Source organism: Tachyglossus aculeatus, chromosome 17, assembly GCF_015852505.1.
Source record: "Tachyglossus aculeatus isolate mTacAcu1 chromosome 17, mTacAcu1.pri, whole genome shotgun sequence".
In the NCBI taxonomy this organism is placed as follows: Eukaryota; Metazoa; Chordata; class Mammalia; order Monotremata; family Tachyglossidae; genus Tachyglossus; species Tachyglossus aculeatus.
Window position 1 is genome coordinate 50,561,154 of NC_052082.1, and position 27,135 is coordinate 50,588,288.

A 27,135-nucleotide genomic window follows, 5' to 3' on the forward strand; every position below is an offset into this window, starting at 1 on the left:
TCTTGAGAAGTGGGGAGATGTGAACTGAACTTTTTTTGGAAGACTGATCAGGGCAGCAGAGTGAAGAGAGTACTGGAGTGGAGAGAGGAGGGAGGCAGGGAGGTCAGCTGGGAGACTGGTACAGCAGTCCAGGTGGATGGGATAAGTGCTTGGATCAGTGTAGTAGCAGTTTGGATGGTGAGGAAAGGGTGGATTTTGGTGATGGTGTGAAGGTAAAACTGGCAGGATTTGGAGATGGATTGAATATAATAGTAATAATAATAATAATAATGATGGCATTGTTAAGTGCTTACTATGTGCAAAGCACTGTTCTAAGCACTGGGGAGAGTACAAGGTGATCAGGTTGTCCCACGTGGGGCTCACAGTCTTAATCCCCATTTTACAGATGAGAAACAGAGGCCCAGAGAAGTTAAGTGACTTGCCCAAAGTCACACAGTTGACAAGTGGCAGAGCTGGGATTAGAACCCATGACTTCTGACTCCCAAGCCCAGGCTCTTTCCACTGAGCTACGTGAGAGAAATGCGTCAAAGATTAATGCCAAGGTTACGGGCTTATGAAACAGGAAGGATAGTGGTATTGTCTACAGAGATGGGAGAAGACAGTCTTGGGTGGAAGACGAGGAGTTCTGTTTTGGACATATTAAGGAAAGAGTTGATTCGTCAATCAGCAGCGTCCACTAACAGTGTGTGACCTGACTATGTGTCTGGATCCTTAATCTCTCCTCCTCTTTACCAGCTCTGGGATCTATCCCTAGCTTAGGACCGCCTACCAGGAGCACAGGCTTGCAGATCTTGGAAACAAAAGATATTGCTTAGAAATTGCTAAAATTAAAGCACTGGCAGTGTCTCCTTTGGACTGATTTTTCTGTCAGATCACAGATCCCCTCTCTTCAGAATCCTCCTGGAGCTCCGTCTCCTCCAGGTCACCACCTCCCTACTCTCACCTCAGCTCTTTTGCCACACTCAGCTTTAGCATGTGCTTTTGACCTCACTACTCTCGCTTCACTTTTATACCTATCATTGTACATAGGATACGGTTTGAGCACTCCTTTCTTCTACTGGCATGTAATTTTACATTTCTGTCTCCCACTAGATTCTGGACAGGGATGGTGTCATCTTCCTCTATTTTACTGTCCCATATATTTAGTAGTGTGCTCGACACACAGCGCGTGCTTAGTAAAATACCACCATTTGGCTGATTAATTGATTCAGGGTTGTGTAGCCTTCCTCAGCTCGGTGTCCTGGGGCAGGGGAGGGAAGCTAATTTGTTTTTTTGTACAAGATACATCTATAGCGAGGCAGTTCTGCCACATTGGAAGAAACCTTCCCCAATGTATGGGTGCCAGGAAGCTGGGCAGGGCCGTGCTTAGAAGCTGAAAAGAGAGTTGCTGGTTTAGAGCTGTCTCCCAGATCTCTGAATAGAAATGAGGCCTCTGGGCTATGAATTCATTTACATTGTAATAGGGCTGGAACCACAGAGGAAACCAAGCTTTCTTCCCCAGCCCTGAGTGCTCCCCTGCTCTGGCCTGCAGAATCACTTTTGATTTGTTGTCTGTTTAAATCTGCCCACCCCCCCCAAAACCTTCCAACATGCCGGGGTCTTGCTTTCAGTCTTAGTCAGCCTTTGTTGTGGCATTCTCTCATTTTAAGGCAACATTTTTTCTGTAAAGATTCACTAAGAAGATCCGGAGTGGTTTTCTGGGTGATTGTTTTCCGCCCTGGGTAAGGTAAGGCCCGGCCTTGTGGGGGTGTGGCCCTTAGGCACCCTGGCTGGAGGTCCCCCTAATCAGTTTCAAGATTTTTTATTTCATCTTCAGGGAGGAGAGGCATTTCTGTTAGAGCTGACTATTTCTAGGAGGCAGGTGGGACTGTTATTAGTCTCATCAATCAGTGGTATGCATTGAGCACTTACTGTGCGCAGAGCACTGTAGTAAACGCTTGAGCGAATACAGTGTAGCAGAGTCGATAGCCATGTTTCCTGCCCCGAAGGAGCTCACAGTCTAGAGGGATCCTAGGGGTCTCTGAATGTTCATGGTTTCGTGGTGGCTCTCTTGCTTATGAAGAGGACCCCATTCTTCTCCCCACAAGCCCTCCTTATTCCCTCTCTCTCTCATCTGCAAAACCGAATCATCAAACTCTGATGCAGCATTCACCCAAACCTAATAGTCTCTGCTTCACAAATTAGCCTGCCAGATAAATTAAGACTTTTGCATATGCAGATGGACCCGTGATATAGAATGTCAGTCCTGCCACCTTCCGATCTATGGAAATGTTCTGAAATGTAGCTTCATTTTTACAATTCCCCCCCTTCTTTGTGTCGGCGGATCAGATGTTTGCACGAGCATGAAAAGACTGCAGTGACACTATTTCCATTTTCAGTTTAAACCGAGATTTCAGCAAAATCCAAATACTAGATTCTAGTGTAATTTCAAAGGCACAAACGGAGATGTGAATTCTCCAAATGCACTCTCCTCTTCTGTCCACGTTAGCCCAGTTTAGTTGCTCAGCATTTACATTAGCAGAAAGAATTTTATCCTAAGCCATTTCAGTAGTTACCTGGTTGCTGTTTTTCTAGAGTAGGGCTGGGGCAAGGTCCCCTCCCTGTCCCAGCTCTGAGCATGGAGGAATCACTAGGGCCTGGGGACAGCCCACCCAGAGGATGGCACGGTATGCCCGTCTGAACTCTGTCACCCAGGCTTCTGGTTGCAGCCGGTGCCACCACTGCATTGGTATTGCACTCACCCTTCTCTCCTCCGAAACATGGGGTTTGGAGCAGTCTCCCCCGCGATTTTCCATTTTCTCAGGGCAGCCCTGTGGATCAGATTCAAACCATACAGACTTTGGAGTTCCATTTCCTTCCGACTTTCATCTTTGCAGGATGCCTGCCACCCATTATCGAGAAGACTTTGAGGGTTTTAAAAAACAGATTTTGGCTTCTCTGGGGTCATTCTTGACTCTAACTCTGAATCTGCAAATCATAAATCCGCTGGGTGATCTTTTGAGACCTCTGGGGGGGGGGGGGGGGGGGGGGGGGGGGGGGGGGGTGTGCCTTGCCCCATTTGCTAGAGTGAGCTTTTAGGTAGATTGCATTTCAAGTTCACACCCACTTTTCCCCAGCCAAGGTGCGGGGGTGGGGGGCGGACACCCCTTTCAAAAGGGAGGTTTATTCCTCCCTTTGGTAAAATGACTTTGGGACAACTGAGTCATTGCAGTGTAGCTTCACAGATAAAAAAAGTGTGGTTAAAGCACAAGGTCGAACTCTGAATACGCCACTCTGCTCTAGCTATCATTGGCCTCTGCTTTTGGAAGGGCTGTTTTTCACCCTTGTGTGTGCATATGTGCCTGCAGCGGGCATATCCTGCTGAGGTGGGCACAACCAGAGAGATGATGATGATGATGATGGCATTTGCTAAGCACTTACTATGTGCCAAGTGTACTGTTCTAAGCGCTGGAGCCTGTCAACTGGTCCCAGGAAGCTCCAACTGCCATCTTTGGCTTTTCCATTTTTGCTAAACAGGCAGTGGCCTTATCCCTGGCTCTGAGTCCCACTGGCTTGGAAACTCAGTGAAGCCTAACGGATAGGGCACAGACCTAGGAATCAGAAGGACTTGGGTTCTAATCCCAGATCTGCCACTTGTCTGTGGTGTGATCTTAGACAAATCACTGAACTTCCCTGTGCCTCAGTTATCGCTTCTGGAAAATGGAGATTAAGACTGTGGGACATGGACTGTGTCCAATCTGATTATCTTGGATCTACCCCAGAGCTTGGTACAGTGCCTGGCATATGGTAAGCATTTAACAAATATCATTAAAAAAAGGTTAATAAAAAAGGAAACAGGAATTTAGTGACAGGGTTAACAGAAGCAGATGTTGGAATAGACAACTGTTTCTCCACCAGGTTGTCATCACCCAGGGAAGCAGTATAGTCTGGTGGAAAGAGCGCAGGCCTGGGAATCAGGACCTGAGTTCTAATCCCAGCTGGGCCACTTGCCTGCAGCAGCATGCCCCAGACCAAATCACATAATATCTCTGTGCCTCCATTTCCACCCCTGTAAAATGGGGATTAAATCCTACTCCCTCCTACTTGAATTTCCTATGGGACAGTGATTGAGTCCCAGCTGATTATCTTGTATTTACCCCAGGGTTTGGCACTTAGTAAGCACTTAACAAATATTATCATCATTATCACCCTGTGGAAGCCTTTCTTGGTTCGGTAAGGCAGCTCTGGCCTCCCCTGCTCAGAAGTGTTCTGGGAGGATTCTCTTAGCTGTGACTGAAAACACCCCAGTTTCCTGATAGCCTGGAGGAGAAAACATTTGTTTACTTCAACATCTGGTTCTGCCAACCCTGTCACCACGTTTCTGTTGACTTTTTTTATGGTATTTTTAATGACATTTGTTAAGTTCTATCTGCCAGGAGCTGTACTAAGTGCTGGGGTAGATCCAAGCTAATCAGATTGGACACAGTCCATATCCCACCTGGGGCTCACAGTCTTAATCCCCATTTTCACAGTAAGCGCTCAGTAAATACGATTGAGTGAATGAATGCATTTTCCAGAAGAGATAACTGAGGCACAGGGAAGTTAAGTGACTTGCCCAACGTTTTTCAGACTGTGAGCATGTTGTTGGGTAGGGACCGTCTTTATATGTTGCCGATTTGTCCTTCCTAAGTGCTTAGTACAGTGCTCTGGACACAGTAAGCACTCAATAGATTCATTCATTCAATCATATTTATTGAGCGCTTACTGTGTGCAGAGCACTGTACTAAGCACTTGGGAAGTACAAGTTGGCGACATATAGGGACGGTCCCTACCCAACAACAGGCTCACAGTCTAGAAGGGGGAGACAGACAACAAAACAAAACATGTGGACAGGTGTCAAGTCGTCAGAATAAATAGAATTAAAGCTAAATGCACATCATTAACAAAAATAGAACAGTAAATATGTACAAGTAAAATACATAGAATAGTAAATATGTACAAGTGAAATAAATAGGGTAATAAACCTGTACAAACATATACAAGTGCCGTGGGGAGGGGAAGGAGGTAGGGCAGGTCGGGGGGGATGGGGAGGAGGAGAGGGAAAATGGAGGCTCAGTCTGGGAAGGCCTCTTGGAGGAGGTGAGCTCTCAGTAGGGCTTTGAAGGGAGGAAGAGAGCAAGCTTGGCGGATGTGTGGAGGGAGGGCATTCCAGGCCAGGGGGAGGACGTGGGCCGGGGGTCGACCGAATGAATGAATGAATGAATGAATGAATGAATGACCAGTTTCACTCATGGCTGAAATAGCCCCAGACTGGATTGCTACTTCTGGTTTGCCAGTTTGTTGTAGACTGTGATGACTTGGGTCATTCCTGAAATAGGCAGTGCTGTCTGTGTGTTTTTCAAATGAAGGGTGATAGATAATAGCAGGGTGTTTCCTGCCCAGTCTTCAGGATGAAACCTCTCGTCCGGTGAATTTCAGACCACCATCCACTACTTTCAACAACGATAGACCGTGAGCTCATTGTGGGCAGAAATGTGTCTATTTGTTGTTATATTCTACTCTCCCAAACGCTTAGCGAATGAAGGAAGGAATCACCCGATCACCTCCTGAGCCCCTTCCTTCCTCTCCCCCTCGTCCCCCTCTCCATTCCCCCATTTTACCTCCTTCCCTTCCCCACAGCACCTGAATATATGTATATATGTTTGTACATATTTATTACTCTATTTATCTTGTACATATCTATTCTATTTATTTTATTTTGTTAGTATGTTTGGTTTTGCTCTCTGTCTCCCCCGTCTAGACTGTGAGCCCGCTCTTGGGTAGGGACTGTCTCTATGTGTTGCCGACTTGTACTTCCCAAGCGCTTAGTCCAGTGCTCTGCACACAGTAAGTGCTCAATAAGTACGATTGATTGATTGACTGATTGATTGAATAAATGAACGAACGATAGGGTTGTGCCAGGGAGTTGATCCTTTTCCAGAGTGCCCTCGGCAGCTTCCATTGGCTGTGACTCTTCCTCCCTTTCTCTGGTGAGCCGCTGAACGATATTTTTAACAGCATTAATCGGAACCCGTGAATTGAGAGTGGGGTATGTAGAGCTGAGGGGGGACCTAAGGATTGAGAGCGGGGTGTGAGGTTGAGGGGGAGGGAGTTTACAGGTTCCAATGGCTTCTGACTGATTCATTGATCTTGGTGCAGAGGCAAGAAGGGGCCTCTCCCTGATGTTGTGTGGGGCTATCAAGTGCAGTTCTCAGCTTCCTGTTTTAGGCCCCTGTAATTAAAAAGGTTATCTCTGGGCCACCAGAGGCCATTGAGAACTTGATCCAATCCCTTGGTGAGCTCCTTCAGCGTTTCTGAGTGTCTTTATAATCGGACATAGGCAAACGGGAAGGGAGCCAGTTTCCCCCTGCTGTCTCCCCCACGTTTGGGTCGGTTGTCCCAGTCTCTCAGGAGATCTGTTGGTGGAATGGCTTTGCCTAGATGGGTGAGAATTTGACAATTCCTTTGTGGCTGAGGGAGGAGGAGGCAGCGCCGAGTAGAAATCAGCTCTCGGGAAGGGACTCCCACAGCACTAGGTGTTACTCTTTCTTGACCCTGTTGGCCTGTGGCTTCTTTCATGAGACTGGCCGATGACATTCTGAAAGAGAGAAAGTTGCACAACAAGGACAGAAATAGCATAAGGCAGCAGATGGCACAGGGAAAGACATTGGGCAACGGCCTGTGTTTGAGAGAGAGAGAGGAGACCACACCCTTCCTCAAATACACATGTCATCCTTACCGTCAGGGTTAGCCTAGAGCCTAAGCCAAAGGGGTAAAGGAGCCCCACTTTTCTAGATAGTCCTGGGGTGAAAGAACAGCAGTTCTAACCCTTTTGCTCTTATTTAAGCACTTATTTATTCATTTCTCCATTTTAACATTCCCCCAGGAATGTTAAGCACTTCATATGTGCCAGGTACTGTACTAAGCCCTGGGGTAGACATCAAGTTGGACACAGTCCATCTCCCACAGTCTAATCCCCATTTTACAGATGAGGTAACAGGCACAGGGAAGTGAAGTGATTTGCCCAAGGTCACACCACAGACTAATATTAGAACGCACGTTCTTCTGACAATTAAAACCAGTTATGTGTCTGTTTTTCCTCCTAATGTTAAATCATGTTAGGTCCGCCCACCCGCCTCCCTCCTTAAATTGCAAGCTCCTTAAGGGCAGGGATTGTATCTACTTTTCATTGTTTTCTCCCAAGCACTTAGTCAAAAGTGCTCTGCACACAATAGGCTGTATTAAATACTAATGATTAATTCACTCTCATCCTCCCCTCAAAACCCTTTGAATATTTGGAGAATTATCAAGATACCCTTTAGCTTTTTTCTCCAGAAGAAACAACCACAGTTCCTTTAACCTTTCTTCAAAAGACCTATTATTCATCCTCTCCAGCCTCTCTCCATTGTTTGTAGAGTGACCAAAACTGTCTCAGTGCTTTAATAAGAGGTCAGCCACAGCCCAGTATACCGGAAGGGTCATTCCCTGACTGTTGGATGTTATATGTGTGGTGGAACCTCCCAAGTCCACGACTTTATAAAAATTCACTTAACACTGAGAACACATTTAACACTGCGGAGTCTGGCGGGAACAGCACAAGCCTGGGAGTTGGAGGACTTGGGTTCTCATCCTGGTTGTGCGACTTGCCTGCTGTGTGATCTTGGTCTAGTCTGTTAACTTATCTGTGCCTCAGTTTCCTCATTTGTTAAAATGGGGATTCAATACCTATTCTCCCTCCCACTTAGACTGTGAGCCCCATGTGGAACAGAAATGTTCAACCTAATAAAGTAAATTAGGATTATCCTAATTATCGTAATTATTCTATTATAAAAATATCCTAATTATCTAAGTAAATATCCCAAGTATCCTTTTAGTACCTAATTATGTTCAACCTAATTATCTTGTATCTTCCCCCAGTGCTTAATGCAGTGCTTGGCACATAGTAAACCCTTAACAAATACAATCATCATTATTATTAAGACTTATTTGTAGTGCTCTTATGAGTTAGTGAAAATCTTTCTTTCAGGTATCCCATTAAAGCAGAGTGATAGGGGTTTCTTTGAACATTACCCCCAGATGTGCTCCATGAGGTACAGAGCCACTCCAAATCTCATGAAAGTCCTATAGGCAGAGGGTGGATTTTTTAAAATCAAAGGATATAACACATATATTTTGTATTCAGTTAAAAATCAGGTTGGCATTTTCAAAAATTTGGGGTTTTATTTTTAGCCTTCATTTTTTAATTCACACCAGATAGCATCAGCAGAGCCAGAGTTCTCTGTTTGGAATGGCTAAATGAACGTTTTCCATCAGTCACATTTTTGGCATTCTTAGAACTGAGGCAGGGATGTGGCAACCATGCTTAATTCTGGGTTTTGCAGGGAGGGCTATATGATTGGCACCGTAAGCAAGAAATGATCAAAGAATGACCAAGATGCTAGGTACCTCTAACACCTCCTTATATATGTTTATGAAATTCTTCACTCAGTTACTTATATTGATTGCTCTGGTTGTAAATGTTTTTATGTCTGTTTTGCGCTTAGTACAGTGCTCTGCACATAGTAAGCGCTCAATAAATTCGATTGATTGATTTTGCTCTTCCCCACACTGCTTAGTAAGGTACACTGTATCCAGGGGTGCTGAATAAGTGGTGTTACCACTACTAGTCCAGAAGCTACGGATTCTTTTCACAGTGGGAAGAAGGGAAATTCCTTAAGGGAAAAAAAAAAAAGACATTGAATACCAGCACAGATATCACATTTCATATGTTAAATCAATCAATCGATCAATCAATCATATTTATTGAGTGCTTACTGTGTGCAGAGCACTGTACTAAGCGCTTGGGAAGTACAAGTTGGCAACATATGGAGACAGACCGTACCCAACAGTGGGCTCACAGTCTAAAAGGCATGTTAAATGGCAGTAAATGCTAAGATGATCTTAAACTTTAAAATACATTTGTTATAAGATAGGGAAATGTAACCCTAATTTTTTTTAAAAAGAGATTCAGGGGATAAAAATTAAGTTTAATTGGGAAAACCCCTACAAATACCTGCCCTACTTAAAAGTGGTGAACGAAGAAATGCCACCTCGTTGGCTGTGTGGCCTTGGACGAGTCATTACACTTCTCTGTGCCTCTGTTACCTCATCTGTAAAATGGGGATTAAGATTGTGGCTCCATGTGGGACAGGAACTGTGTCCAACCCGATGGCCTTGTATTTACCCCAGCTATTAGTACAGTGCCTGGCACATAGTAAGCACTTAACAAATACAATTATTGTTAGTGGCATTATTAAATATCATAAAAAGCTTTCAGTCTGTTCTCTTTTCCGAGGCTGAAGGCCTTCCTGTTGACTTAGCTCCAGTCAAGGGGGAAACCCGATGTGAGCCCCGGAGAGGGCAGCCCACCTCTGCCTTCTGGGAGCTCAGTTTGAATGTTCCCAGGATCTCCGGGCCTGACTGCTGTTTGCCCTGTGCCCATCTGGGAGGGGGATCCGGCAGTTTCACCGTTTCCACTCAGCAGGCTCTAGCCAGAGATATCAATCAATCAATCAATCATATTTATTGAGCGCTTACTGTGTGCAGAGCACTGTACTAAGCGCTTGGGAAGTACCATTCATTTCTCTGCCTGCCTCTCTGCTGTGCGTTACTGGGTCTTTTACCTTTCGCTCTCCCAAATCCTGTCTGGCTCCGAGTCGTCGCTTCCTTCCAGGAGAGTCACCACCCTCCCCCTCTTCTACCTCTAGCTTGGGACTCAGCATCATTTCTTAATAAGATGCAGGGGAAACTTGCAGTTTTGCCCGGCTTTGGGCCGCAGAAGGTTTCCGGTTTGCCGGGAAGGGACTTCATTGGTTGAGGCAGGTGCCCCCATGGCATGAAGGTACCCCTGCCTCCTGGGGAGTCGCCGTGCCGGCCTACAAAGTGGCACGGGGGAGCTCGGTGACACTGCAGCACAGCCCGGGGTGCGGGCACTGCAGATGGCACCGGCTTCAGCGGCCTGATTCTTAAAGAGACACTGCCACACACTGGCAGACCTGAATCACCGCCGACAGCCAAGTTCCTCTCTTGCAAACCCACTTACCCACCTCTGCCATTCCTCGGGACTTGCTGCCAGGGGCCCGAAGGCCAAGCTCGCGATCTGAAACAAGCCTCCTCACCGGTTGCCCTCAGACTCCCCCTGCCCGGGCTGTTGGCGCCAGCTCACCTTGATGGCGTCGCAGCTCCCCGGTGTAGGAGTGACTTTGAGTAGCGCTGAGCTGCGATGTCTTTGCAGAGTCCTGGTGGGAGGCAGAGGCCCTGGGCAACAGCAGCCGCGGCGGGAAAGGTGCGTACGGGCATCTGCTGGGCTGGGGCTGGAATTGAATACTGAGCCCGGTCCTTTTGGAAGGGCGCGCTGTTATAATAATAATAATAATAATGGCATTTATTAAGCACTTACTATGTGCAAAGCACTGTTCTAAGCGCTGGGGAGGGTACAAGGTGATCAGGTTAGCCCACAGGGGGCTCACAGTCTTCATCCCCGTTTTACAGATGAGGGAACTGAGGCCCAGAGAATTGAAGTGACTTGCCCAGAGTCACACAGCTGACAAGTGGCGGAGCCGGAATTTGAACCCATGACCTCTGACTCCAAAGCCCAGGCTCTTTCCACTGCGCCACGCTGCATCTCGTATCATCCCAGTCGTTATCCCAGTTGTTATTGTGTTATCCCAGTTTGTCACTCACCTGCCCTGCTTAGGGCAGCCCCCTTGACTTTCCCCCGGGGGTCGTGAGCAGGTGGACTCCGGGCTCACGGAGCATCCCTCTGCGATATCATATGCATGCTCTCCTTCCCTCTTCCAACGGGCCTGGTTGAGGTGACTTTGTATCTCCTGGGTCCTAGCTTGGTGGTACATAAGTTGGAGGAGGGGGCGGGACGGCACAGTGCCCGATGGGCACCGAGTTCGGGTCCTGACCCGGGGACTCTGGTGGAGTCGGCAGTCCAGGCCTTGAAGAGTTGGGCCAGCGTGTGTTTTCAGAGCAGGCTCTGTGGCAGAAGTCACCAAGGAGGGGGCTTCAGGAACGCACTCGCTAACGGGGTGAGGGGGGACTGCGTCTCGCACCGCACCATCCTTGGCTTCAGGAGAAAGGCATTCTCCATCACCATTTTGGGAAGAGGATGGCAGGGAGAGCGGATCTGGTGGTTGAACGGCCTCATCCCGTTGGCTTTTCCCCTGGGACCGGGGCTGAGGGGTATGAGAAAGGGGTGCGTGGCTGCACCCCCACCCCCCCAAATGAGTGGATAACTGCAGATTGTGCCAGTGACTCACTCTGACTCAGAACTTTGGTGGTTGGGATGTGAGTAATCGGGGAGCACTCTGTGCTTGTTGGTGTTCTCGGGAAGGTTGGGGGGGGGGCTCTCTCTCCCACCAGGAAAAAAAAGAAGGGTGGGGGAACCCAGATGGAGTAGACCGAAGTCCGTGGTTAGACTGTTCTCTTGATGAGAGGGACACAGGGTCAGGTGTAAAAGGGGAACACAGGTAAATTTATGCTGATCTGGGAAGTACTGCTTCTCTGTCAGAGGGACAGAGGAAGGGAGAAAAACAGAAGCCACTGGAGGGCTAAGCAGACCACGGAGGATGCGGCTGAGTGCCAGACAGCAGAGGTTCATTCTGGTTTCCTCTGGGGAATCCTAACTCATGGTGGAAATGGACACTATTTTCTCTGTTAAATCGTTGGTCTGATGGCAGGGCATGAAGATTTCGAAACACTGGTCCTGGCTCCCACCTTCCACGGTTCCCACTTTGACCGCCCCCTCTGAGTCCCTGAACAGCCCTTGAGGAAGGGGAAGCAGGAACCCTGGAAAGCCTGGGATCAGTGAACTCAGTAGTACTAGTAATAATAGTAGTAGAAGTAGTACTTCTACCATACTGTACTTCCCAAGCACTTAGTACAGTGCTCTGCACACAGTAAGCGCTCAATAAATACAATTGATTGATAGTACTAAGGCTATTTAAGTGCTTACTGTATGCAGCGCATGCACAAAGCACTGGGAAAGAATACATAGGTGGGAGCCAGACTTGGGCCCTGTCCTTTGGGGGGTTCACAGTCCAAAAATAGAAAGGGAGACTGGTAATAGATACAAGAGGAGAGGTAGAACAGTGCTTTGCACATAGTAAGTGCTTAACAAATACCATCCTTATTATGAAACAAAGCACTAAGATAACTTAAAGACAAACAAACCTCAGGAGCGGAAAATTTCAGGTTTCTCTTGGCTCGGAGACCACGGTCACGGCAGCGGCCCCAGTGAGCGCTACAGCAGTGGGCTTCGGGCCTACCAAGTGGCTTTGGTCCTTCCAGCCGTACGCCTCGTGTTTCCGCCTAGCCGAGCTGTGAAGCCGGGATTGAGCTGAAGGCAAATGGTCTGAGACGGAGGGAAGTGGAGGCTTCCAGGTAAACATCTGATTGGACTCATCTGTGCCCTAGATGGGTGGCTGCCTTCTGGTAGCCAGAGGGAGTAAACCTCTGCTCAGGGCTGGGCTCGTAGTGAAGCCAGGTTGTCGGAGAGTCATGGGCAGAAACAGAGCGGCTTCATTCTAGACTGTGAGCCCGTTGTTGGGTAGGGACCATCTCTATATGTTGCCGATTTGTACTTCCTAAGCATTTGCACACAGTAAGCGCTCAATAAATACGATTGATTGAATGAATGAATTAGGGGAGCAGCATGGCCTAGTGGATAGAGCATAGGCCTGGGAATCAGAAGGACCTGGGTTCTAATCCTGGCTCCGCCACTAGTCTGCTGCATGACCTTGTGCAAGTCACATCACTTGTCTGTGCCACAGTTATCTCATCTGTGAAGTGGAGTCAAAGTCTGTGAGCCCCATGTGGGACAGAGACTGAGTCCAACCCGACTAGCTTGTATCTACCCCAGAGCTTAGGACAGTGCTTGACGCATAGTAAGCGCTTAACAAATACCATCGTTATCATTATCTTCTGTCTATAGGAGGTCTGTGACCCTAGGATAGAGTCCCCACTTTGGCATCCATCTAGAAGCATTCCCGTGCCGTGCCGTGATGGTAGAGCCCCTGGCAATGCTGGGGCTGCTCTGGAGGTGTGATTCTTCCTTTCCCCTCCTCAGAGCTCCTGCTTGCGTGACTGTGGAGGTCCTCAGTACAAACCCCAGGATCCCATAGCACGCCCAACACTCACCCTCCCTTACGTTTGGCTGGGTCCAGCTGAGCCAGGGGCTATGTGAGCAGTCTAGGTGTTCCTCTCTTGGCCCAGCTCTCCCCATAAACCCAGCCTGGTGCTACCCCCTTCTGGACTGTAAGCTCGTGGTGGGCAGGGAACATATCTACCAATTCTGTCATATTGAACTCTCCCAAGCACTTTGTACAGTGCTCTTCACACAGTGAACACTCAATAAATACATTGATTGACTGGCAGAAACTCCTCACCCTTGCCTTCAAGGCTCTCCATCACCTCGCCCCCTCCTACCTCACCTCCCTTCTCTCCTTCTCCAGCCCAGCCTGCACCCTCCGCTCCTCTGCCACTAATCTCCTCACCATACCTTGTTCTCGCCTGTCCCGCCGTCGACCCCTGGCCCACGTCATCCCCCTGGCCCGGAATGCCCTCCCTCCACACATCTGCCAAGCTAGCTCTCTTCCTACCTTCAAGGCCCTACTGAGAGCTCACCTCCTGCAGGAGGCCTTCCCAGACTGAACCTCCTCCTTCCTCTCCCCCTCCTCTCCCTCTCCATCCCCCCCGCCTTACCTCCTTCCCCTCCACACAGCATCTGTATATATGTATATATGTTTGTATGTATTACTCTATTTTATTTGTACATATTTATTCTATTTTATTTTGTTAATATGTTTTGTTTTGTTCTTTGTCTCCCCCTTCTAGACTGTGAGCCCACTGTTGGGTAGGGACCGTCTCTATATGTTGCCAATTTGTATTTCCCAAGCGCATAGTACAGTGCTCTGCACATAGTAAGTGCTCAATAAATACGATTGAATGAATGATTGACTGCTGCGGGTCGTGCAGAGGGAGAGAAGGTGAATGGGGGAGGAGACGTGTGAATGTATCAAAGGTGGGGTGAATGGGTAACAGGCCGTTCCAAGGTTTGAGGAGACCGAATCCGCACCGATTCGGTGACTTGCGGATGGACGGGCATGAGTCTGCAGCCCAGCAGAATCGGGGCACCTCTCCACATGAATGCTGCTGCACTGACATATTGGGGTTGATGGCTGGTGGGGGTTTCCTCCGGCAAAATGCAAATGCAGATAACTCTTTAACTCCTTTCTGCCTGGGATGGGAGAGTGGAACTGCTGTTCTCTGCTGGGGCGTCCAGATCACCCAGGGGGAGGTCGGCGGGCAAAATCCCACTCTTTGCCTGCGTTCCTGCTTGACCGTGATGTGGGCTAGATTGTGGTACCAATTACTGCTGTTGCCTGGGGCAAGGAAGGAGGCTTAGATAGAGGAGACAAGAGAATCCAGAAGAGCATTGCCTGCTTTTGGATGAGAGGCGTGGGTATGAGGGAAGGAGGCCAGATCGTTCGTGTAGGGAACTGTTCTCCACGATGGGAAGGATTTCTGCTATACCCGCCAGCCTCCTCCGGTTCTTTTTGATTTTCTCACTGTCTCTCATCCTTCTAGCTCCCCATCCTTGCAAGACCTCTTCTGGGCCAGGTTTGGGTTTCTTAAACTGGGGGTCCAGAGAGTTTTAAGCAAGGGGGAGTGAGGCTAGATTTGTGGGCAGCTGAGTGATGAGGGGCCTGTGGACTTTTCTCTCCAGCAGTTCATTTCTGCTGCCGAATTTATCCCTTTTCCCCTAATAATAATAATAATAATTATTATGATATTTGGTATTTAAGTGCTTACTATGTGCCAAGCACTGTTCTAAGTGCTATCATCAGCTCTTCCCTCCCTTTTGGATTGTGAGCTTGTGGCCAGTGACTAAGTTTGATCTAGCCCTTGTTCCTCTCCTCAGCACTCAGGACAGAGTGTTGTACAAAAAAAAGGCACTTAACAAATGACATCATTACTCTGAGCAGTAATAGTACACAAACTGGGGAGCTAGCCACCTCCATCCCCTGCATCCTCTCCTGACACTACTTCCCGTGCATTCATAGTAATTGGTTTTTAGGTGCTTACTGATCTCCTGTTCTCTGTCGTACTTAGACTGTGTCCAACCTGATTAATTTGGACCTACCGTAGCGCTTTGAACAGTGCTTGATAAAGTGCTTAACAAATAGCGTTATTATTATTATTATTATTATTGTCATTATTACTCTGTGCCAAGCCCTGTTCTAAACAGTGGGATAGATACAAGACAATCAGGTCCATCCAACACAGTCCTTGTCCCACCTGGTGTTCACAGTCCAAGAGGGAGGGAGAACAGGCATTGGATCCCCATTTTACAGATAAAGAACCTGGGGCATAGCGAAGTTAAGTGACTTGCCCAAGGTCACCCAGCAAGGAAGTGGCAGAGTGGGGATTAGAAAACAGGTCCTTCAGACTCTCAGGCCAGTGCTCTGTCCATTAGGCCATGCTGCTTTTCATTCTCAGCCTTTCAGGATCTCGGTTTCTTGTCCGTAAATTGGAGATAATGTCTTCTTCTCTCTACCTCACATGGATATTGTAAGAATGAAATAGATTGGAAAGTGGTGTGGAAAAATAAAGCGCTACACAAATATAGCAAATTACTATTTTCATATTCTTGCTATTATCAGTGTCCAGTGTGATTAATTTGTATCTACCACAACACTTCGAATAGTGCCTGGCACACAGTAAGCGCTTAACCAATACCATTATTATTGTTATTATTATTACTTTTTTCCTTCATGTGTACAGTTTTTGTCTGCCTGTCTCCCTCATTGGGTTGTAAACTCCTCAAGATCAGGAACCGGGGTCTTATCCTTATTGTACTCTCCCAAGCCCCCAGTGCAGGGATCTGCTCCGGTAGGTGAATAGGTAATGAATAGGTGAATGACGAAAAAATGAAGAATTAACAAGAAGAGTAATAATAAAATCACTTGGAATTTTTCTTGAAAGGGGATTACCTGGTCTATCATCATCATCATCAATCGTATTTATTGAGCGCTTACTGTGTGCAGAGCACTGTACTAAGCGCTTGGGAAGTACAAGTTGGCAACATATAGAGACAGTCCCTACCCAACAGTGGGCTCACAGTCTAAAAGGGGGAGACAGAGAACAAAACCAAACATACTAACAAAGTAAAATAAAGAGAATAGATATGTGCAAGTAAAATAAATAGAGTAATAAATATGTACAAACATATATACAGGTGCTGTGGGGAAGGGAAGGCAGGCAGATGGAATTTTTTCATTGTAATGGTTGTATAGCGATTACATCTGAATTATATTCTAGAACACTGGTGGCCTGCTTACCACCTTGTAGAGGCTGTGCCCTACTGATGACCCTTGATTTGGAGTGAGAACACATAGGCCTCCATGCTCTCTTTTACACCATGGAGAAATCTCTAGGGTGACTGGCTGGTGACTGGGGAATTCAGGAGAGCTGCTTTGGGAAGGGAGACCGAGAGACAGGGAGGAGGCATTTACTTAGCATCTACTTGCGGAAGGTGGATGGGGGAGGGACACCTGTGCTGCTTCCCTTTTCCTTCTGGGGCTGGAGAGGACAGGGCCCAGCTCCGTTTCCCTCCTCCTTCCCGGGCTGGAGAAGGCAGGTCCATCATTTCAGTGGACTGGACCTCCTCCCATCCCATTTCCTGCCAACACCCCAGCTGGCTGGAGAGGATTTCCATTGTGCTTGCTGGGTCCCCTGCTCCTCTGAGTAAGTTCAGGCTGGGTAGAGAAGTTAGCAACCCACTGGTACTGGCAGGCAAGTGGCTAGTAAAGCCTCTCCCTGAGCCCGGAGGGTAGGCAAGCTGTTTGGAGCCCAGAGCGGCTGTCTCAGGCTCCCTGTTGTAAAATCATCCATCATGCCAGTTGAGCACTTATCTGTTTGACCCCAGGGGCATGTATAGCACCTTTTGGATCCAGGGAGGCTATCAGGAAGTTTCTAGAAAGCTGCAGAACACATCTAGTGCAGGTAGTGTTTCTCAAACTGGGGAGCTGGAGAGGGTTTTATTATTATGAGTGATAATAATAATTGTGGTATTTGTTAAGCATTTACTCCATGTCGGCACTCAACTAAGTGGGGTAGATACAGGATAATCAGGTCCCACGTGGGGCTCACAGTGTAACTAGGAGGGAGAACAGGTATTGACTCTCCATTTTGCAGGTGAGGCAGTTACAGAAAAGTGAAGTGACGTGTCCAAGGTCACAGAACAGGTAAGTGGTGGAGCTGGGATTAGTACACAGGTTTCTGACTCTCAGCCTGGTGCTCTTCCCCACGCTGAGAAGCAGCGTGGCTCAGTGGAAAGAGCCCAGGCTTTGGAGTCAGAGGTCATGGGTTCAAATCCCAGCTCCGCCACTTGTCAGCTGTGTGACTTTGGGCAAGTCACTTAACTTCTCCAGTGCTTAGAACAGTGCTTTGCACATAGTAAGCGCTTAACAAATATTATTATTATTATTATTATTATTTATTATTATTATTCCCCAGCAGCTCGAGCTTCGGCTCAGCAGTTGGGTTGGTGTCGGCTGGAAAGTGGAGCAGGGAAAGCTTCCTGGAGGGGGAGGCCTTCACCCTGCCTAGCCTTATTTCCCCAGTCACTAACTTGAGACTAAAGGTAAACCAGCACACCTGCTCAAGTCTAGTTCAGAAGCTACTTGTGGGCTAAGGAGCTTGCAGAGTATGTTTGTGCCTCACTGCCTAGGCAGAAAGCACTTAGGTGGATAACAAGTAAACTCTTACTGTGAACCAAGCACAGAGTAATTAGTCCCTGTCCCACATGGAGTTGACAGTCGAAGAGGTTGGGAGAGAGAACAGGCATTTTGTCCCCATTTTACATATGAAGAAACTGAGGCACAGAGAAGTTGAATGACCTCCTCTTCATTGGCACCTCCTCATTGTGCCTCCGACTAAAATGTGAGAAGATGGCTGGAGACCAGCAGCCTGAGGGTTTCCGAACCACCGCCTTCAGATCGCTGAAGGGGTTCTATGAGGGCTCAGACCCAACCTGAGGACTGCACAAGAGGACATAAATTGCAACAAGAAAGAGTTGGGGTAGACCTGGTAGAAAGTCTGCCAAAGACTGGAACCTCACCAAGGAAGATGGTGAATTGCTAGCTCTGAACATCTTTCCAAAACAAGCGGATAGAACACATGCCTGGGAGGCGGAAGGTCCTGGGTTTTAATCTCCGCTTCGCCACATGTCAGCTGTGTGATCTTGGGCAAGTCACTTCACTTCTCTGTGCTTCAGTTCCCTCATCTGTAAAATGGGTATTGGGACTGTGAGCCCTACATCATCATCATCAATTGTATTTATTGAGCACTTACTATATGCAGAGCACTGTACTAAGCGCTTGGGAAGTACAAATTGGCAACATATAGAGACAGTCCCTACCCAACAGTGGGCTCACAGTCTAAAAGGGGGAGACAGACAACAAAACCAAACCATACTAACAAAATAAAATAAATAGAACAGATATGTACAAGTAAAATAAATAAATAAATACATGGGTCAGGGGCTGGGCCCAACCCAATTTGCTCATATCCACCCCAGCGCTTAGCACAGTGCTTGGCACATAGTAAGCGCTTAACAGATACCGCAATTAATAAATCAGACTTCAGACCGAACTCCTTGTAGGCAGGGATTGTGTCTCCCAACTCTGTTGCGTTGTGCTTCGTACAGAGCTTTGCACACAGTAAGCGCTATTAATAGATGCCAGTTTGATTGAGGTACTCTTAGACCGTGAGCCCCCACTGGGGCAGGGATCGTGGCCGACCTAATTAACTTGTATCTCCCCAGCGCTTAGAATAGTGCTTGACACAAAGTAGCCGCTTAATAGAATAACAGGCCACCATCCGTGCAGGCTGATTTCGTTTGAGAGGGCAGGGGGAGGGCCGCCCCATGCCCAGCTCCGGGGAAGGGGCTGCCCACTGGCCTGGGCTGCCGAGCACTTGGAGGTGGGTATTTGAGGGATGCGAAGGGGTGAGCCAGGAGCCTTCAGTGCCAGCCGTTTTGGAGGGCGCCCCGCAGTCGGGACTGCCCTGCACCAGGCCGGGCATCTCATTCATTCATTCATTCATTCATTCATTCATTCAATAGTATTTATGGAGCGCTTACTGTGTGCAGAGCACTGGACTAAGCGCTTGGGAAGTCCAAGTTGGCAACAGATAGAGACGGTCCCTACCCAACAACAGGCCCACAGTCCAGAAGGGTCTCCGCGGCAGCCGGGGGACCCTATATGTTCATTCATTCATTCATTCAATCGTATTTATTGAACGCTTACTGTGTGCAGAGGACTGTGCTAAGCGCTTGGGAAGTACAAGTTAGCAACATATAGAGACGGTCCCTACCCAACAGCGGGCTCACAGTCTAGAAGGGGGAGACAGACAACAAAACAAAACATATTAACAAATTGAAATAAATAGAATAAATATGGACAAGTAAAATAGAGTAATAAATCTGTGCAAACATATATACATATATCCAGGTGCCGTGGGGAGGGGAAGGAGGTAAGGCGGGGGGGATGGGGAGCTTGGACTTGCCAAGTGCTTAGTCCAGTGCTCCGCACACAGTAAGTGCTCACTTCTCTTCCTCCCTTCAAAGCCCTACTGAGAGCTCACCTCCTCCAGGAGGCCTTCCCACACTGAGCCCCCTCCTTCCACTCCCCCTCCCCATCCCCCACGCCTTACCTCCTTCCCCTCCCCACAGCACCTGTATGTATGTATATCTGTTCGTACATATCTATTCTATTTATTTAATTTTGTTAATATGTTTGGTTTTGTTGTCCGTCTCCCCCTTCTAGACTGTGAGCCTGCTGTCGGGTAGGGACCGTCTCTATATGTTGCCAACTTGTACTTCCCAAGCGCTTAGTACAGTGCTCTGCACACAGTAAGCACTCAATAAATACGATTAATTGATTGATGCATTACTCTATTTTACTTGCACATATTTATTCTCTTTAATTTGGTTTATATGTTTGGTTTTGTTGTCCGTCTCCCCCTTTTAGACTGTGAGCCCGCTGTCGGGTAGGGACCGTCTCTATATGTTGCCAACTTGTACTTCCCAAGCGCTTTGTACAGTGCTCTGCACACAGTAAGCGCTCAATAAATATGATTGATTGATGCATTACTCCATTTTACTTGCACATATTTATTCTCTTTATATGTTTGGTTTTGTCGTCCGTCTCCCCCTTCTAGACTGTGAGCCTGCTGTCGGGTAGGGACCGTCTCTATATGTTGCCAACTTGTACTTCCCAAGCGCTTGGTCCAGTGCTCTGCACACAGTAAGCGCTCAATAAATGCGATTGCTTGATTGATGCTTTACTCTATTTTACTTGCACCTATCTATTCTCTTTATTTTATTTGGTTTATATGTTTGTTGTCCGTCTCCCCCTTCTAGCCTGGGAGCCCGCTGGCGGGTAGGGACCGTCTCTAGATGTTGCCGACTTCCCAAGGGCTTAGTCCGGCGGTGTGTGCACACAGTAAGCGCTCCATGAGTACGAATGAATGAATGAATGAATGAACGAATGAATGAGCCTTGGGGGCCGTTCCCGGCTGCGATTGGCGTCCGGCCCCGGCCCGCCCCCCGAGCGCCGCGCAGCGCCGCGCAGCCCCGCGGAAGTTGCCTGTTCCCGGGCGAGCTGCGGTTTGTCCGCAGCCCCGGCGTCCAGGGCCCAGCCTCCCGCTCCGCCCCATCCCCATCCCCATCCCCTCCTTTGTTGGCTAATGAGTGTGGGCTTTCCCCTCCGACCGACCACCGACCACCGGCCACCGCCGCCGCCGCCGGACCGGAGCCGATGGAGCCCCTCAGTCACCGCGGCCTGCCGCGCCTCTCCTGGATCGACACCCTCTACAGCAGTACGTGCCGGGCCGGGGGCCGGACAAACCGGGGGGTCTCCAAGGGGATGGGAGGGGGGGGGTCCCTCGCCCCGCCCCGAACCGCACACCTGTTGGGTGAGCCGACCCCGGGGGACCACCCCCCAGCACCCCCGAGGCCGGGCCAACGAGGAGGTTTGGGAGCCGGAAAACCCCTAATCTTTATCTATTGGGGTCACTCGGTGTCCAAACCCCTAATCTTTATCTATTGGGGTCACTCAGTGTCCAAACCCCTAATCTTTATCTATTGGTGTCACTCGGTGTCCCTGCCAGGTATAGAGCCACCTCACCCTCGGCTTCCAGGCTGTCCATCCCCTCACCCCCTTCTACCTCACCTCCCTCCTCTCCTTCTCCAGCCCAGCCCGCACCCTCCTCTCCTCTGCCACCGCTAACCTCCTCACTGTGCCTCATTCTTGCCTGTCCCTCCATGGACCCCCGGCCACCTCCCCAAATATCCTCCTCCCTTAGTGACTTGGTGCAGGGAAGGGGCCGAGCCCCCTCCATCTTTAGCACTTCTGGTACCCATCTTCTTCCCTCTCCCACCTGGCATTCTCACCTCCTCCTCCAGACCTCTCCCTTCCGTGCTCTGGGCTAGGGAACAGGTGAGCAGTTCTGCACCCTGGGTCACTGGACCATATTATCACCTCAGCGTTTGCCAGGGGCAGCGAGGGAGAGAATGGGGGTGTGTTTGTGTGTGTGTGTGAGACCGCGACCGTAGGTGGGTTTGTGGGCTGTGTCTCCCTGGCAGGAGTGAGCATTAAGGAGTCTCCCGACTAAGCCTGTGGGTCTCAGTGATCGTGGACTGGGGCCAGGATATTGATCTCCCACCCTTCCTGATTCCTAAGCCCAGGCCCCTGCGGGTCATGAAATCCCATTCCTAACCTCAGCTCCCCCGCCTCGTTGTTCTGCTGCACCTTTTGAACATCAAAGGGGCACGGCGGAGCTTCCAGAGCTCTCATCCTGTGCCAGACCTTTGGACCATCTGCTCTGGCTGCTCTCTCCAATTGCGGCCGAGGACTTGGGGCACCGGACGAAGGACAGAGCCCCACTACAGTGGGAATGTGTCTTTGGATAGAAAAGAAGGCACCCATCTCTCGAGCCCAGACGTGGTTGGCTCCCGAAGCCTTAGCTGCCCTGTGGCAAACGAGAATGCAACGATTCGGTCGTGCCCCTGAATTTTGGGTAATGCATCCTTTGTAGAGGGCCATCGCCAATGGTCTCTGCATCGCTGAGGCCCTGCACGTTTTTAGGGAGGAGGACATGTGCCTAGAGGCAGGGCTTTATCCTCATGTTTTTGCTGGGGAGATTGTCTCGGTGCTTGAGGTCAAGCTTGGCTGGAAGGAAGCCTCCAGAGTTACATTAAGAAAAGGAAGCTGTGGAAGGGACTCTGGCAGGTAAGACAGACGTCTCGAGCCCTCATCTGGCACCCTGAGGAGGCTACTCACTAGTTAAATCTGTTTGGGGGTGATTTGGGCCCCCGTGCCTTGCCTTGAATAATTTGAGACCCAGGGGAGTTGGGAGAGCCGGGTCCAGTTGGGGGGAGGCCGTTGGGGAGTGTTGAAGATGAGGGTTCTCATCTAAAAAGGGTCTGTTGGAGGGCAGCTTCACTCTGCCATCCTAGCTCTTTGCGCCGCTTCTTGGAGAGTTGCTATGGCATCATATTTGGGCTGCTGGCCATGAAGTTTCCTCTTGACAAGAGCCGAAATTAAAACAAATAACATGGGCTGTCATTTGCCTGGCAGCTCAGTTCTGTGGCTCCCAGTGGAAGTCACTCAGGCTCCCGTGAATTGGTTTGCTTACAAGGTTTTTATCCAGAGGAATTCAGCCTGCCAAAAGCCCAAAACCCACCACAAAGGGGTCCTGGGCAGTGAGGGGAGATTTGTGGGGAAAATGCTGATAACCAAAGAATGCCCCAGAGAGTCTGGAGTTCCGTGTCTCCCGTCCCGTCGCCCCCCGCCTTCCGCCCGCACCTGGGGAGAAATTGAGCAGCACTCAGGTGTGGTTAGATGTGATAATAATAATCATTGTGGTATTTGTTAAGTGCTTAATGAGCGGCAGGCACTGTTCTGAGCACTGGGTAGATACAAGCTAATCAAGCTGGACACGGTCCCTGTCCCACACAGGGCTCACAGTCTTAACCCCCATTTTAAAGGTGAGGTACCTGAGGCATAGAGAAGTCAAACGACTTGCCCAAGGCCACTCAGCAGAGAAGTGGCAGAGCTGGAATTATTCATTGTCGTACTTATTGAGCACTTTGTGTGTTCAGAGCACTGTACTAAGCGCTTGGGAGAATACAATACATTGGACCTAGTCCCTGCCAACAGCTAATTTACAGTATAGAGGACTCCCATGCCTGTGTCCTATCCACTAGGCCACATTGCTTCTGCTGGGTCACAACTCCTGTAACTGGTTTGTCATGGTGTCTAACCGGTCAGAATTCCTGGGGGGACCAGGAGAGCCCATTGTGGGATGAGAGCCCCTCAGATCATGGGACCAAAGCGCACCCACTGGTGCCACCCTTTTGGCCAGTGGGCCAGTGCTTGAGGGCTTTGGTGTTCTCGCATGTTAGCTGGATGGCCATGTCAGTCGATCATACTGAGCGCTTACTGTGTGCGGAGCAGTGTACTCAGTGCTCAGGAGAGTTCAATATAACAGACACATTCTCTGCCCACAGCAAGCTTACAGTCTAGAGGCTGATGTTCACCCTCCATAGTTTAAAGCCCTGCATTCTTACCAAATGAGGATACCTGCCTGGACCTCAGGAGACATTTTTTGCTTCTGTGGTAACTGACCTTCCAGCTCTGTCCCCATTGGTTTAATGCAGTCTGAAAAGAGGAGTGCCCTGCCTTCTGACCCGATCCTCCCTGTGTTTCTCAGAGGCATTAGCAGCTAGAACCAGTGCCCAAAAAGTGGCTGTGGAGACGGAGCTTCTCCTGAATTTCCCGGAATCTTTCCTCCCAGGATGTCAGTCCGTGGTATCGTGGGTTTCTCTTCTCACCTCTGAGCTGGCCACCTTGAGCCTTCTGGGGTGCTAGAAACAGAGTGTGAGGAGTGAGACTGAATCACACTCTCTTCTGTCCGGGGTGGGTGGGGTTGGTGAGAAGAGGCCATTCTGGGTTGGGGCTGGAAGGCGGCCCTGCCCTCCTCCTTTCTCAGGGTAGCTGGGGGATGGGGGTTCAAATGGTTGGGCTTTGGTGGCGGGGATGACGGGTCATTCTCTGGGAAAAACTCATTGGGCAAAGACTTGGTTGTGGTATAATGAGTGGGTCTGAGCTGGACTGTCTGGGCAGGGTCTGCTTCAGAAATGTGCTCTTGGCAACACCCAAGGCCTGCCTTCTCTCCCCAGTTTTATTGTCCAGCCCTTTCCTCTTCTTATTTCCCTGTGATGTTTTGGCATCAGAGCAACCTGTTTCTGCCTCCTCTGGGCCTGGATGGGCCATCTCTGAGAACCAAAATTACTCTCAGGAGCCTTAGGTCCCAACCTTCAGAGACAGGCCCTTTATCCCCACCCCAGTGCTTGGCTGTCCTCAGGTCAGCCACAAACCAGAGCTCCGACTGACAGCTTCAGCTCAGGGATGGTGAAGGCTAGAAGTGGGCAGGGGTTTTCCAGGTGTCTTCCGAAGGCCAGGGGTGGGAGGGAGACAAACAGGGAAGACGGTCCACTTCAGTGTCGCATCCCAACTGTTGCGGGGGGCAAGACACGGCACCTTCCCTGGGCATGTTCTTCAGTAAATCGGAGACCCATAATGTATCTCAGGGGCGTCGTGCAGATTAATCAGTTAACGTTTGTGAAGGGCTCTGAAGAAGAACGGTGTCGTAGAACTGTTCAGGTCATTGTCACCATCGTTAATGTTAGAGAGCCAGAGGTGAAACACATGTAGATGAGCTCATGCTTGGAGATTGGATCAGCCCTACTTTCTTGGGAAAGGAGGCGGTAATGGGAGAGTGAATGAAAACTTCTTGGCATTTCCTGCCTCTACCCACTCACCCTGGTTAGATCATCGCCTGTCAGGTGCCCACCCGCTAGTTAAGGAGTCAGAGCTGCTGCAGCTCGCTTGAACATGCGGATTTTTCTGCGGGTGGTGGGGGGTTGGCTGTGGCTGCCACTATCAATCATTCAAGATTATTTAATGAACACCTGTGTGCAGAACACTGTACTGTGTGCTTGGGAGAGGACAATGGCTAGCAGACATGATCCCTGTTATCGAGGAGCTTTCAATTTAGCCAGGAAGACAGACAGTAAAATAAATTCTACGTAAAGAATATGTGTCTGGTTGGAGATGGGTGTTTGTGTGAGTCAGGGGGAGGATGCAAATGGAGAGAGGAGGTGAGTACTCAGGTGCTTGGGTGACACACAGGTGCTGAAGGAGCAAATGTGGGGAGAGGAGAAAATAATCAGGGAATAATAATAATGATAATGGTATTTGTTAAGCACTTACTATGTATCACAGGTGCTGAAGGAGCAAATGTGGGGAGAGGAGAAAATAATCGGAATAATAATAATGATAATGGTATTTGTTAAGCACTTACTATGTATCACAGGTGCTGAAGGAGCAAATGTGGGGAGAGGAATCAGGAAATAATAATAATGATAATGGTATTTGTTAAGCACTTACTATGTATCAAGCCCTGTTCTCAGTGCTGGGGTAGATACAAGGTAATGAGTTTGGACACAGTTCCTGTCCCACATGGGGCTCGTAGTCTTAATCCCCATTTTACAGAGGAGGTAACTGAGGGAAGGCTTCCATGCTGATCCCGAAGGCTTAGGACAAGTAAGGAACTTTGCTAGTCCAGCCGCCACCATTACTCTGCTCACCTGCTCTCCGGAAGCCTCTTCCGGCTGCTGGAAACAGAGGAGGCTCAGGATCGGTCCTTACCATTGTGCTGGGCTAAAGTGCAGGCTTGCCATTGTGAGAGCTTTAGCCTTGGGCATTCCTGGTTTCCCCCTCAGTGAGGACTGATACCAGTGAGACCAGCTCTTTAGGCTTAAGCTGCCTTTAGGGCTGGAAGTTCTGGGAGTTTTGATTTGGCTCCATTTGCTTCTGAGCCTCATAAGGAATAACTTGCCGTTCCTGCTCTCGGCATTTCTCAGGGCCATGCCACCATGTTTGTCAGCTCTCTTGGGGTCCTGAGCTTGTGGACAGAGAGGTGGGTATTCTCCTTGGGAGTGGCAGTGTCTCCCAGCATGGGCTGGAGGCTAACCAGATTGCAAGCCCTAGGTCTGAAATAAGGGGGGAACTGCAGTTTGGGCAGTATAAATGGGGGAGGTGAGGCTTACTCATGAACTTCAAAGAAAAGCAGAGTTAATTTGGGAATTAAAGAAGAGACAGGATTATCTCTCTCCTTTTCTCCCACACTCTCTCTCTCCCCCTCTTGCTTCCCTCCTGTCTGTGGGACAGAGCCCTTGGGAGAGGCAATGGTTGCCCAGAGCAGCTGGTGTAATCTCCTCCCTCCCCGCCTCACCCAAGTCTGGCCCATGGACTCTCTGTGCCAGAGGCTTTAACCTTCAGACCCACTCCCGCCCTCTTCCTCCCTCAACCTTGTTGGGTTGTTTCCTGCTCAGCTGGAGGATCAAGGCCAAATGCAGATTTATTGGTCCTTTGGAAGGGAGTGGGAGTGGGGCCAGCTTCCAGGCAGTAGGGGAGCTCCTGGAAGCCTTGGGGCAGGGAAAAGCCCTTGGGGTGGGTGACCCAGTTTGTTTTCCTGAAGAAACTGAAGGGCCTGTTTGGGGGGAAAGGGGATTGTTCCTGCCTACCCAACTCCCTTTCAAGTGGTGTTAGTGTCCCTCTTGTATGTTAGTGTCTACCTGTTGTAGAGGGTGAGGACGGAGGGGTGATGTGGGGGGAAAGGGACAACTCCCTGCCCTGGAAGTGCTCCGAGGGGGACTCCAGGTCCAGGAGCAGCAAGCTGGTTGTGCTTCCCACCTGTCCCAGCATAGGTAATCCCACTCTGGGCTCTGATTCCCCTGCTCACTGGCGCTTGGGTAGAGCAGTGAGGAAAGAATAGGGCCTTGATTACCTTTACGGCTATCCGAATGAGGATCCTATTAGCTGGCCTGGGCTTCCCTCAACCTTGCCCTCGGGGTGCTATATCCCAGAGCTTAATGAGGTAGGGTGGTTGGGACCTAAAATGCCTGTGTGACATCTTTCCATGTGTCGTCCACCTGTC

General features: G+C 49.3%; 1 protein-coding gene across 4 annotated transcripts in view; it reads left to right on the forward strand.

The window, feature by feature from the left end:
* Positions 1-27,135, forward strand: part of ABR (ABR activator of RhoGEF and GTPase) — a 169,920-nt gene that overhangs the window by 24,412 nt on the left and 118,373 nt on the right. Inside the window, exon 1 of one of the 4 annotated variants that reach the window (XM_038758754.1) lies at positions 10,311-10,342. The exons of 1 other annotated variant lie outside the window; for it this stretch is intronic. Coding sequence is in view for 1 of the 3 variants with exons in the window: in XM_038758750.1 (XP_038614678.1) it covers positions 20,889-20,949 (61 nt within the window). In the remaining 2 variants the exon portion in view is untranslated. Of the gene's footprint in view, positions 1-10,310; positions 10,343-20,853; positions 20,950-22,337; positions 22,362-27,135 lie in introns of those variants that run through there. 2 more of the 4 variants (XM_038758750.1, XM_038758753.1) reach the window with 2 other exon arrangements.